Source organism: Drosophila subobscura, chromosome O (assembly GCF_008121235.1).
Source record: "Drosophila subobscura isolate 14011-0131.10 chromosome O, UCBerk_Dsub_1.0, whole genome shotgun sequence".
Classification (NCBI taxonomy): Eukaryota; Metazoa; Arthropoda; class Insecta; order Diptera; family Drosophilidae; genus Drosophila; species Drosophila subobscura.
The window spans coordinates 22,402,856-22,416,638 of NC_048533.1; the positions used below are offsets into that span (position 1 = coordinate 22,402,856).

Consider the following 13,783-nt stretch of genomic DNA (forward strand, 5'->3'; position numbering starts at 1 on the left):
ATTTTGGTTTTGCAATCAGTTCGATAGGTTTTCGCAGAGTTCCCCCCTTTCCTTTTTGTTGATCGGTTTCATTAAGCGGCTGTGGCTGCCGGTCCTCCTGCTTCATTGCTTAAGCACCTTGAACGCATTCAAATGATTACTAAAAAGTTTGTGGCAAAGAAAACAAAAATAAGCAAAAGAATTTGTCAGTGTTGCTTGAAAACTATTTTCCGCGCGATTTAACAGACAGAAATTCACTTTGATATCGCGTGAAATGTGCGCCGAGTCGCGGGTGTGTGTGGAAAAGGGAAAAGGGAAATTTAAATCAAATGCTGGGGACATTGAATTTTTCATGGCATACTTTATGTAAGCAACATTGCGCCGCCTCCTGTCAACGCCCCCGTCACGCAGCACACACAGAGGGAATGTGTGCGAGGGGATTTGAAGCTGTAGCTGGAGCTGCTCTCTCCTCGCTGTCTATTTCCCAGTGCTATTCCCAGTCAGCCAGCATGAGTGTGTGTGTGTGTGTGTGTGTGTCCCTTGCGCTGCTCACTCTTTGATAAAAACCGAAATTAATTATTGACGAGCCCCGTTGCCGCGGCTTGCTGCACGCGCTACTCCGCGCGTTCTGTTGAAAATCTAAAAGGCGTTCGACTGAAAGCCGTGCGCATATTAGCACACACACGCGGAACGCGACACACAGAGACTTTTAGTTGCACGCGCACTTCCGCCACTTCCGTTTACGCTCAAAAGCCCAAAATGTATTTACTTTGAACTAGCAAAACTGTCAGCGTCAACCGCAAACTATCGGCGGCAGGGCAGGACCCGCATCAAGGAAGCCATAACCAAGCAGTTGTGAGCAAACAAATTAGTGTTTAATTATACATAGAAGAGGGAGCAGGAGACAGCAGCCAGCATCGAGGCGGCTGTGTGGCTAAAAACTAACCAAGTGGCAAAGAGTGGATACTGAAAATGCATCAAAGCAGCGTAAAATGAGTGAAAAAACCAGCGACAGCCAACACAAAGACGAGTATACGAGGAGCAGAAAGTGTAGAAAAAGAAACAAACACAAATATAAACCGCATTAAAGGATGCAGGAGCGTCCGAAGACGGAAGTGAAGCGCGTGACGGGTTTGGGAATTGTACAGGGAGAGGGACATGGACAGGGACCGGTCAAACCGCCTCGTCTGAAGGCCGCGAAAAAGCATTTGCAATTCGAGAGTCCACTGCCACGTCGGACACGCGCCAGGCACAAGCAGCAGCAGCAGCAGCAGCCAGACAAAGTCATTGCTATGCCGAGCAACAGCCAGGATGCGGACACGGATGCGGCAGCGGAAGTTCGAGTGGACGTGCCAGAAACAGAGCCACTACCAGTGCCACTACCATCATTGATCGAAGCAGCATTCAGGCAGGATTCAGTGTCACAGTCGGCGGCCATAAAAAGACGTCTCGCCGAGGGCTGCAGCAGTCTTATGTATGCGTGTCAGCGCGGCGACATTGTCCAAGTGTTAGCCCAGATGCGCGCCAAGGTAAGATGAAAGTCCCCTCCCCCCTAAAACACGTGTTAAGGTTCAGCGGCAAAAACTAGCAAAAACTTCAAGTGTGTAAGAGGCAGCTGAGCCAGATAATGGCCAGACCAGGCAACAGTCATGGCTAAAACATAGAAAGTTAACTTCAGCAAAGGGTGGAGAAGGGAGAAGCAGAGTGCTCCGATACGAAAATAAAAGCCAGCCAGCCAGCCAAGTCATCTTTGTGCCTCAACAAAAGCCCAAATCAGGCAAAGGCGTAACAAGATTTTAATCTTTTTGCAGTCACGATGAGCCGGCACAATGGTTAAGGCCAAAACAGAAAACCCTTTCGAAGCCTTTGCTCGACTTCCTGCCTCAGTCTCAGTCTCTGGCCCAACCAATTGGAATTTGTGGGTTAGGGCTGTTCTGGGTGTCTTTAAATTTCCGTTGCAGTCATTTCGGCGCATTGTTCACAGTTCAGAGCCCCTAATTGCTTCATAAACATTTCTACAACAAGCTGGGCATAACAAAAGGCGAGTTGAATTTGAATGCTGTAAATGGCAGGACATTTAAAATTGACAAAATAATCCCCCAGGCTTAGTTATGCCCAGAAAGTGAATGGTGAATGGTGAATGGTAAATGGTCCTTTGGCTCTCCACTTCCACTCTCCTTTCCCTTTCGTTTACAGAATTTTGATTCCATTTCGTCCGGCTTGGTCCTTCGCTCTCACTCGTCAAGCGTCTCGGCTAAATATGCCAATTTCACATTTAATTGAAATTTGAAAAGTTTTTAATTGAACGCAGATAAATTTTCAAGGCCTCCTTCTGCAGCAGAGCATTGGAAGAGTCTTGCGGCACGTTCCTCCTTGCTGCTCCTCCCCTGTAATTTCGTGGATGTTGCTAGTTTTGCAATTATTCCGACAGTGCCCAATTGTGAGCTCTGACAAATGCCTTCATTTCCGGACAGTTGACGTGCCTTCGTTCTGGTAATTGATATTGACGCCAAATTTGATGTGAAATTGCCCGGCCATTGGCATTGGCATTGAGCGCTGAGCGTTGAGCATTGCGCAATGTTCGCGAGAGACTTTTTTTTGCGCAAATACTTAAATGAGAAATGCCTGTCGACCAACCACCCACCCAGCCTGCCCTGCGGCAGTTTGCTTGGTTATGTAATTGCTAAATGACATTTCGCTTGCCTAACCTTGCGCGTGTCCACCCATTCCAACCCAGGCCAACCATTTTACGCACTGGAAACCAGTTTATTTGCCTGTGAAATATGGCAAATGCTGGCGATTATTACTTACTTGTGCCGCCTATTTTATGTGCGCCCCATAAACAACGACAACATGACCGCAGTTTCAGTGGCTGCCAGGCTGACAAAGCAAATGAAGCCTAGCCCATAGGCGGAAAGAATTGGTTTTTGCAATATTATTTGTTGGGTAACGGTGCGTTTGCCCTATGAAGTTGGTACTTTACGTGTGCTATAAGTTCTTCAAATCAGCGCGAAAGTATTTATATTTTGCCATGATGAAAATATACAAAAAACTGCAAGCACTTTCTAGCTCTATCTGCTCCAATCTGTCAGTTTCTCCCTCAGGTAAATGTTTCCATTATTTAAATCCTGCTTTTAAATACACGTAAGCGAGCTAAAAGCTTTAGATTTATGTAAATCTGAATGTAATTACGCCGCCAACTGACTGATATTATTAATGTTCGCTTTGCTGTGATATTGTTGTTTACTCTGCTTATTGCTGCCCTGGCTGTTTATTCTGTTATATCTTTGTGCCTGTAAGACATGTTTTAATTTGTCTCTTGTCTCTGCATGTCTGCGGCTGTCGTCCTTACCCCCACACCCTCTCTCTCTCTCTCTCTCTCTCTATCTCTATTTCTGTGGTGCTCTGGTGTCAGCCTCGATAAGGCCGCCTAAGCTATTAAAAGTTTTAAATGTCTTTAATTTGCCGTCTTTGGCTCTCTGGACTCTGCCGAGTGTACACTTCTTTTTTCTCTTTTTCTCTGCTCTTTGGAATAATTAAACAACGTCTATTTGTTTTGGCTGTTGGCTTTTTTCACTTGCCTGATGCTTGCCTCGCGTTTTTATTTCTCGTTGATAGAAATTCATGTATTTGTGTCTATATGTATTTATTTTTTGATATAATTATGGCTGGAGCACTCTTAAATTGTCTCGACTTCACTCGAGGGTTTGTCTTTGTGTTCGCTTTATTGGTTTTTTGTGCTGTCGATATTATTACTGTGTTCAACATGGCGTATGAGTAACAACTATTGCCGAGCACTTTCTAACGGAGCAGCAAAAGCTTCTTATACAATCACACAAAAGACTTACAAACGCATAAATATATATTGCAGAAAGAACACTGAGAGGAACGGGGGTGAAAAAATATAATTTTAAATTTAATTAATTTTAAAACTTTTTCTCTTCGAAACTTTAAATTTTTACCGCCAATTGGGCTTAGGAAAAATGCAAAACTAGCTTTAGTTTTTGGCTCAGTGTATTGACTTTTGTGTGTATGTACTTACCACTGGTAGTACACATCTTTGGTGGCTTTTCAGCTTCTTGTGGGTCTGAGAGGGCACTCAGGCAACATTCATCGACTTTGTTTACTTGCCTGCTATTGTTTTGCTTAAACTTTTCATTGATGTTGGTTTTTTCATGGCACGGCCCAACCACCCTTCACTCCCTCCGACTTCAATATCTTGTCCTGCGTCTTTATTGTTTCGTTGTTGTTGCTGTTTTTACCAATTAAGTCTTAATTTCTTAGAAAATAAAACTTTTTGGCTCCTAGCATTGTTGGCTGCTGCCTCTGTGCAAGTGTATTTCCCTTGCTTTTCTCAGGGTTTTTGCCCAGCTTTTTTCTTTCCTTTACCGCCAGAGTCAGAGCCACCGCCTCTTCCTTTAGTTAATGTTAATGGCGTAATTGTGCCACCTCCGCGCCAGGGTCGGCTCGGTCACTGGTGGCTCTCTCGCTCTCTCTGTCTCTCGTTACCTTTGCCGGCTTCAAGTTTAAACCGCAATTTAGCCAAGAGTTCGAAACTGAAGTTTTACACCGCAAGTTGGTAATTGTATGTCTATCTATGTGTGCCCTGCCCCAGCAATGCCCTGCGCAGCCCATCGAGGCTTCGGGCCGAAGCTTCCCAGATTGCTGCAGGTGTGAATTATTTATTTTCACTTAAGATTTGCGGCCCCTCCGGCAACCGGCAGCCGGCCAGTTATCCAGAAATTCAGTCAGCCAGCCAGCCATCCAGCATCCAGCCAGCCCGGCAGCTTGGCCATCAGCCTTTACAGCTTTAAGTAAAAGTTTTCGCTCAAAAGTCAGCTGCAGAAGTTGATTTTAGCTCTGGGAGCCACAGGAGATGGCAGCCAAGGCATGGGTTGGCTTTTGTTTGTTGCAAATAATATTAGAGCAAAACAACTAAAGGAATGCTGAACCCATGCCATGCCCTGCTAGCTACTGCAAGGGATTTTCATGACAGACTGCAGCCATATACCCTTTTCGGGCACACAGTTCTACAGGGTATGTCGGAGCAGTGGGAAATGCGAATGGGAATTCTGTGTGGTCTTCGCGGAGGTCTTCTGTGGAAATCACAAAGCAGCAGCAGCTCTGTGCTCTGTGCTCTCTGCTGTGCTGGCTTTTACTTCTTCGAGTGGTTGAAAAGTTGTCGTGGAAAATTAATTTGAAATTCTGCACGCACTTTTACTCCCCCTCCACCCCAACCCCGATTTAAACTTTGAATGCTTGAAGAATGGCAACAGTTTAGAAAATGTATTCCGTCGTATCTGAAGAGTTTTTTTCCTTAGTTTCGATTGATTGGATTGACCTTCGGTGGCAGTGAAATTTCTTTAATTACACCCACTCGCAGCACTTTCTCTTTTGGCAGTTTGCTTTTGCTTCAATCAATGTGCAAATTATTATCAATTTGGCCGGCAGTCTCTCCCCTCTCTCTGCTGTACCTTTGGCCTCGCGTTCTGTTCGGTCTTTTGCTTGGCTCGCAGCACACGCCGTGTGCTATGACTCCGGCATTCGCTTGGTAATTTTAATTGCAATTTTTACTCTCGTTCTTGCCCTCCATTTGCCGACGCTCAACACGTTTGGCACATTTTGTTGAAAATTCATTAAAAATGACGTCGAAAAAGTTTGCATTTCTCCTCCTCCATTTTATTCAGCGGCGTAGCTTTTGCCCTCGTTCAATCGTTCGCTCCTTGGTTGCCAGCCATTCATTTGATTTGCCGCGCTTCTCCCCTCCCCTGGACAGTCGGATTATTTCACAATATCTATTTAACTTCAGTTGCAGTCATTTGAATTTTTAATTAATCGTTCGGCTGTTTGCCCAACCAGGTAAAGCAAATTGCTGCAACAGCCCAGATACTCGCGAGCTAGAATGCAATCAGTGCCGGAGTCTGATTGGGCGTCGGACTTCTTTTGGCTCATTGAGCGCTCCACTCTTTCACCCATTGACCTCTCTCTGACATTTGCATGTGATCGGGCGAAATTTTCGACAGTTTTGCATGTCGGAATACAATTAATTAAACGCCATGGCCTCACACAAATGTCGAAATAAAAGTCAGCGGCAGTTGCTCCCTGCCCACTGCCCACTGCCCATTGCCACTGCCATTGCCATTCAGTTAAATTAAGGGCAAAAGGGTTTGAGGTTTTTAGTCATCATCAAAAAGTTGGCCCAAATGAGCGTCAGTGGCTAATTGAGCACAAAACCCCATTTCCAATCGGGTGGAGGAGTCCAACTTATGCCTTCAGCCATGTGGGTGGAAGCTGTGGGTGGACGCAGGACGCTGGACGCTGGACGTTGGACGAGTATGTGGTATCCATATGCGGCGGCTTAGCCGCACAGCTGTCCAATTAATTAGAAACCACCAGAAATAGCAGACGGACTATGACGAGGATGACTCTACGCTAGACTGCCAGAGTGCCGGAATGCCAAACTGCCGAACTGCCGAGCTGCCAGACTGGTTTTGGTTGGGGTGCCTGCCCGGTTGTGCGTCAAACTTTGCAATGGCAAATTAATTACTGAAATCATAGAAATTTGTCTTGCAATGCGTCCGCTGCCTTGGCTTGGCTGCTTAGATGCTCGGTTGCTTCTATGGGTTTGTGGCGGAGGGGGGGTTCCTGGCTTTTGCTGTCACTGTTGTTTGGCTTTGGGAATGACTTCCGTCTGCCGGTTGCCGCCAGTTTCCAGTTACTACTCGGCAGTACATTCAGTTGCCAGAAGTTATCCCGGGCTCGGGCCGAAGTTGCCGGCAGCGGAGTACAGACTCCGTTCAGACTACAGGCTAGAGAGGACATGTAGGATATCCGCATATGAATTTGTATGCTCCTGCAACATTTTTGCTCAAGGAAATGCCCAGCAGGCTAATCACAAGCAGCGGCGGGGCGCAGGGTGTGGGCGGGACGGCAGGTCAAAAACTTTTGCCTCTCTCTTGGCATCCAACAATATTTGCTCCGAGTGCATAATGACAGTCAAAGTTGACACAAATGAGCATGGCTTGTTACTAATTTTAATGCGCTTCGGTGCACAGTGCGGTTGAATGTTAAGGATGGTCCAGAGTCCGAGTCCGAGTCCGACTCCGAGTGGAGAAAGTTTCTCTGTTGCGGAAATTACTTTGAATCCGGGGCTGGGTTGTGCATAATTTTTAATTGACCCACGTTTACATGAGAGAGAGAGAGAGAGAGAGCGAACGGAGTGCCCCGCCCGGACGGTGTGAAAGTTTCTCAAATATTTTGCAAAGTTAATTCGATTTAGACAAAAACTTGAGCCATGACTTACAACTCCCCCTCCAACCGAAAAAAACTTGTCCAATGAATTATGCAGGCGACATGGACACGGCATCGAGCCCATGTTCATGTTCGGCACATTCCGATGCCCTGTTTAAAGTATGCATGAGGCATGAGGCATGAGGCATGAGCCATGGGGCATGTGCGCCGGGAATTGAATTGCTGTTAAAGCATGGAAATTGCTGTTGATGTTTAGCAAACAGTTTACCACCTGAGATTGAAATGGCTGACGGGAGGGAAAGAGAGAGAGAGCGGGAGCGGGAGGGACAGGGAATGGAGATGCCAATGGATGGCATGGCGGAGAGCTGGCAAGCTGGCAACTGGCAGAGGTGAACTGTACCGTGCGGCTTGGTGGGGCCAGCTCAGCTCGAACCGCCAACAAAGTTTGTAGATCAAAATGAAAGTTTGCCGTTGTTGTTAATCCGTTGCACGGCATTAAAACTATGCAAAAGTTTACCTACACAGCAGCAGGAGGGAGCACAGGGAGGAAGCGGAGGGGGTAGGAGCACACGGAATCTCATGGATCCCCCGAACACGAGACACGGAAACTGGTAGCAGTAACCCGCTGCCACATGGCACATAGCATAATAATAATCCGTGCGGCAAAACCTTTTGATGAGTTCAGGTTAAAGCGGATGAAAGAGGGAGCGGGAGGGAGGGAGGTAAGCGGGCAGGCACTAAGGGGAGCTCTGAGCCAAAGTAGCTGTAAATAATTGCCAAAACTACTTAAGAATGCTGCAGCGTGAAACGCTTCCTAAAGGATCAGCCAGGCAGCGGGGGCATAGCCGCAACAAAGGGTCTGATTCCACAGGCAGAAGCAGCGGCAAACGGCAACCGGCAACGGCAATGCATGCAGCAGGAGCCGCCATTGTTGCTGGCAGCCGGCAACGTGGCACTAATTAGAAGTATAAAAGGTGCCACAACAACAGTTAGAGAGAACACACACACAGAGAGAGAGAGTGCACAACATTCTCAGCTGCTTTCTCCTTCAGCATTGTCTCTGTCTGCGGTGTATCTGTAGCTGTTGCTTGAGCATTGTCTGCCGAGCATGCAAATTATAGTTGCAGCAGGAGCAATGCACACTGGCTGAGGCAGAGCCACCAGCAGACGCTGGTCTGGCGTCTTGAGACGCTGCCGGCCACGCCCAGTTGCAGGTGCTTCTTTGTTGCCCCTGCCCCTGCCCCCACCTGTGTGCACTTGGCCGCTTACATTAATTAAAAGACATCTTCAGTGGCCGGGTAAATGTGATTAACATATGAATGGCACATTGTCCGCATAAATTTGCCATTGAGTGCCTGTCTGCTGTGCCCTCTTTAGTGGCGGTCACTTGACATCTTAAGCAGGACACGAACACGAACATGGACAGGACACTGAAGCGACCCCAAGGCGCCTGCAAAAGAGTTTCCGGTATTTTGGTGGAGAGACTCCATCGCCTCCCTGCTCCCACCTCCTGTGTGTCCTGCTGGCCTTCTCTAACCTTTTAATGTGCCATTCTGCCGTCGCGTCACACATAATTATGGCGGATGTGCTGTCCAACGAAGCGTTAACTCGAATTCTCTGCTCTCTGCTCTCTCTCCCTGTCGCTCTGTTCTTGCCAGTTGCCATTTGTGCCCTTTCATGGCTTTCAGGCCATGCATGGATTTTATTTTTTATGCATTATCATGTAGTCCTCAGAGTCCTGGAGCTGCTGGAGCTCCTGGAGCTTCGCTCTCAGCTGTTATTGTTGTGGCGGCTGTGTCTCCATTCGTTATTATTTATGCTTTATATATTTATTTATATTTGTACGCACTTCCTACGAGTAAACAATAAAATTCACTCTCCTTCCCGTGCGTGTCCTGCCTTTCACTTTGTTCCGGTGTCTGGCAGCGGGTGCCCTCGTGTCTCTCTCGCAAAGGAGTTGAACTGTCGTTCCTATGACTTCTGTGAGCAGCTTTCATCTCATTGTTATGCTAATGGATTACGATATATGAATAATAAGCTCTGACACAAGCGCGACCACTGACCACAGAGGCAACCCCGAACATCGAACCCCATCCTCACCTTTTTCCCGTCTCCTTTTTCTGTTTAAGAGGCTTTGATTTCGCACAGAATCTGTTGTGAAGTTCTCTCTGGCAGTTGGTCCGACAGTTGTCGCTTCGGTTATGCAAATGCCGAAGCTGAATATCTTTTCCTTCTGGCATTCGAATACGACGTACAAATTATTTCTCTCTGCTTCTAAATTCATAAACTCTCCGGCATACACATGAGAGTCCCCACCCTAAGCCCCTAAGGGGACGACCACTGCGCATAAAAAGCCCAAAGGAAGTTTTAAGGTCCTAAAGGCAGCAGAGCACAACACGTGCCGATTCCAGCTTAGGATTGGCCCCAAACCGAGTTCCGATGGAGAGGAGAATCGTAAAAATTCGAGTTTTATGTCCCAAGCCTAGCTGTTGCTGCTGCATTTGTTGGCTATCATAAATCCTGGCACGGAGCTTTAATGCTCACCTTTTGTGTGTGTTGTTGTGCGTTGTTTTTGTAGCTCATTTGGGGTCCTAATCTGCTGAAACTAAATCTGCGTGGCGCTGACCCACTTTTTGCCTGTTTTTGTCTTCTATTTTTAAACATATTTTATCTGAAAATCAAAATGGATAACACAGCATCAGCAGCAGCAGCAGCAGCAGAATGTGGCTTCATTCAGCAGGCCGTTGGCAGGGTAATATTTCCCATTTGGTTATGACAATTCGATCTGTATTATTGCCTCTGGGGATTTTTTGCCCTGTTTTTGCTGCTGGTTTTTAGCGCGCTGCTTGTGCGGCCAGGGCACGTTTTATTTGTTTAAAGAACTATTAAAATGGCATAAACAGCGAATGGAATGGCGAATGGCGAGTCGGATGAAGGCTGCTCTGGATCTCTGGCAATGCCAAAGTTTTATCTAGCCATGGACCCTGTTGGGGTTGGATCGGGGGGGGGACAGCAGCTGCTGTTCTGTTCTGCTGTTGCTGTTCCCTTTTGAGCCCGTGGTTGTTGGTCGTATTTGATTATCGCATTTCGCTCTGTGTTTGGGTGAATGTAGAGAAAAGTTGAATGCAAATTTGCATGACACCAACAGAAGCGGGCCAAAGGGGGGGAGTTGGAAGTCCAGTCCGACGATGATGATGTTGATGATGATGATGGAGATGGAGCAGCGAGAATGCGGCAACAATCACACCAACCATCATCATAATAATAGCAAAAGCAGCACCAGCAGCAGCAGCAGGATAACTTTATTTGACGCTGCCCCTGCCCCCATCTTGTCTCATTCTCTTTTTATCATTGTGCCACCACAACACAACAGGCGGCACAGGGAGGGGCAGGAGCTGGCGGGCTGTCAAAGTTTTTAGGTATCATTTCAGTTTATTTGAATTATTCATAATCCGAACAGCAGCGTAGGTCCGCCATAAGAAACAAACACAACAGAAGAAGACCCGGACAATACCGGGGCCGGGGGCCAGGGCCAAGAACAGATAGCGGAAGCAGCAAATAAAAATCATTCATTGTAAATATATTTGTTGTACTTTTACTTCGAGAAAAACCAAAACAGGCAACGTAAAGTTTTTGTGGCAAACAAAAGGCAAAAAAAAAGGAAAGGAAATGTGGCCCAAAAACCAAATTCGATTCAATCAAAGGCATAAATATGAGGAGAGGCATACCCAAATGGGTAAACCGAGTCCCAAGCAAACTGTAAATTAAGTGAAACATTAAATATTGATGTTGGCCCTCTCAAAACTCGAAACTCCCCGAAAAGAAAGTCAAATACCAGATCGCAGGGCAAACACAAAAGTCAGTCTCTGGGTTATATCGGACAGGCTGAAGGCTGAAATGTGAGGCAATAAAACACCAAAAAGGGAGTATCAGGACCTGTTGTTCCAAGGTCCTTGATGGCACACCCCCTGCCCATTGTTCTGCGGAGCACACGCAAATGTCTTAAGAGTCGAAACTTTTAACGCTTTTAGTTTCTTGTTCTTGGCGCAAGAGTTTCTCGTCTTACTTTTTTCATAGCCATAGAACGAGCTCCTCCTGTTCGAGCCACGATAGAAAATGTGCAATAAATTGGGCAGCCATCGAGGAGGAGAGGGGATCAGCCGTCTTTAGGACAGTTTTACGAGAGTCACGCGATAGTTGGCGCCTGATATAAATAGAATGCGGCGTGCCCGAAATGATTGTAGAAATTGATTGTTGGTTAGAACAGCAACACAGTCAATCATTCATTCGCAAACCGGAAAGATAAACAGTGGCAGGAAATGGGAAAATGGAGGAAATAAAACTAGAACTGAGAAAGAGAAATTAGCACAGAAACTTGGCCCCGGACCACATCAAAAGTTAGTTGGGGCCTAAGCCTAATAAGCGCCACCACCCGCACCCACCCGCATGTCAGTGGGGCACAAAAACTCTCGCTCTCTAGGGGTCTCCTTATCCAGCTCCTTATCCGCTACCCACACGCCCTAACCCCGCTCTTTCTCGACGATTTGCCAACATTTTCACATTTGCGTGCTGCTCGCTGCTCGCTGCCGCTGCTGCTGCTCCACTGCCGACGTCGCTGTCGTCGCATTGCGAATTCCTGCCAGCAGCGGGGCAAAGTTTTAGCATACTTTTCGGCGGCGGCGACAGTATTTTTTGTGCACTTGACATGTTTTGACACGCCAGCAAAGTGCACGGCACATGGCGACGACTCCAACGGTCGCCCGACGAACATGTTCTCGTTGCCCCTGGAGTTTGATGTGATTTTGCGCGCCAAAAATGCAAACACAAATCTGGTGAGCGCACACAAAAAACACAAAGTAGCAGAAATTACTCTTCCATTTCTTCGAGTGCAGCGGTAACTCACCACGTTGCCAGGGACAACGAACTTCCAATGCATTTTCGACCGTTTCCAGGCGTCCCCGACACTTGCACTTTCCAGGCGACGCTTTTTCCGCTTTGTTTACCTTTTGACGTTGCCGTTGCCATTGCCATGGCCCGTGACTGTTGCTTTAGTTACTGACCAACGTGCTGGGCAGCGGACGCCGCGTTCTCCTTGCTGCACATTATTTTTGCTGCTTTTTTGGGTAATAACTTCCACATGATTAACGTGCACCTATATGTATGGTTTAATAATTAATTGGCAAGTACTTCTGCACTCAACGCGCGCGTGTGTGTGTGTGTGTGTGTGTGGCCAGGGGCGTGATATGTTTGGAAAAAATAATTGCTTTCGTTTTGCCAATCAAACAACCCACCAACCAACCAACCGACCGACCGAGCGACCAGCGGAGGCAGGAAGACAGTCAGACAGGCAACCAATCAGGCCAACCACCAACAACTTGGCTGGTTAAATAAACAACAAGCGAGCGAGTATGTGCATTTTTGTACAAATATTTGCTGGCAATTAAGGTTTTTGGGCCGCAACAATTACGCGATCTATCAAACATAGCAGCGGCCACAGCCAAAGCGGTGAAGGGAGAGCGGCAGAGAGCGAAGGGAGCGAAGAGCTGCTGTCGCGGGGGCAAATGTCGCGGCTGCTGCCACATTGGAGTCGAGTGGAGTGGAGGCATAAATTGATGCAATATGCAAATGACATTTTAATTAGTTTATTAATCGGTTGCGGCTGCCGTGGCTCCAGGCTGCAGCCAGCCTCCACGCTGCAGCTCAGCAGGTGGAATCTCCTGCCTTTGCCATCATCATCCATCGACAAGCGAATGGCTGAGCCGTAATAATTAATTTTTGAGCCGGAAAACCTGTTAATAAACGCTGTAATCTTACCTACATTTCTCTCTCTCTTGTGCTATTTGCAGCCCCAGCTGCTGCGGCAAAGGGACCGCAGCAATCGGAACGCGCTGCACTACTGTGCCGCGCAGGATCTGGAGCAGACAAGAGACCTCGTGGCGGCGGCCAGCATCGCCATCGCAGCCCCCGAGCTGCTGGAGTCCGCCGATGAGGATGGCTTCACGCCGCTTCACTTGGCTGTTATTCAGGGCAACTTGGCGATGGTCAACTTGCTGCTAGCGAACAAAGCCGACGTGAATGCGGTGGACAATGAGGGTCACTCGGTGGTGCACTGGGCAACGGGTGAGTGTGTCTCAGTCCGCCTCCATAATGATTGATTAACTTCAATCTTTTGCTCTAGTTTGCGGCGAGGTGGAGTCCCTGCGCGTTGTCCTCTCGGCTGGGGCAAATGTCGCCCAGCCGGATGTGAATGGCGGCACTCCGTTGCACTATGCCGGCCAGATGTGCGGCGCCAGCTACGACAGCAAGCAGCAGTCCAGCAACTCCAGCAAACTGGCACTGGAAATACTCGGCATTCTGCTCTCCCATCCACAGAGCTGTGTGGATGTGCAGGACAAGGATGGGCGGCAGCCGCTGCTGTGGGCTGCCTCAGCGGGCTCGGCCAAGGCGGTGATTGCTTTGGTCAAAGCGGGCGCCCGTGTGGAGAGTGCTGATAAGTGGGTGACGCGTTCTCTTCCCTCAAAATATTCTCTCATAATAAATCTCTTATTCTGCT

The 13,783-nt window shown here is 47.7% G+C and overlaps 1 protein-coding gene across 3 annotated transcripts in view; it reads left to right on the plus strand.

The window, feature by feature from the left end:
* LOC117897558 (ankyrin repeat and KH domain-containing protein mask) overlaps positions 1 to 13,783 on the plus strand; it is a 69,038-nt gene that overhangs the window by 43,719 nt on the left and 11,536 nt on the right. For 2 of the 3 annotated variants that reach the window (XM_034806491.1, XM_034806490.1), the window contains exons 2-3: positions 13,077 to 13,350; positions 13,409 to 13,724. In XM_034806491.1, the coding sequence (XP_034662382.1) occupies positions 13,269 to 13,350; positions 13,409 to 13,724 (398 nt within the window). In that variant the 5' untranslated portion in view covers positions 13,077 to 13,268. Of the gene's footprint in view, positions 1 to 1,055; positions 1,509 to 13,076; positions 13,351 to 13,408; positions 13,725 to 13,783 lie in introns of those variants that run through there. The other variant, XM_034806489.1, reaches the window with a different exon arrangement.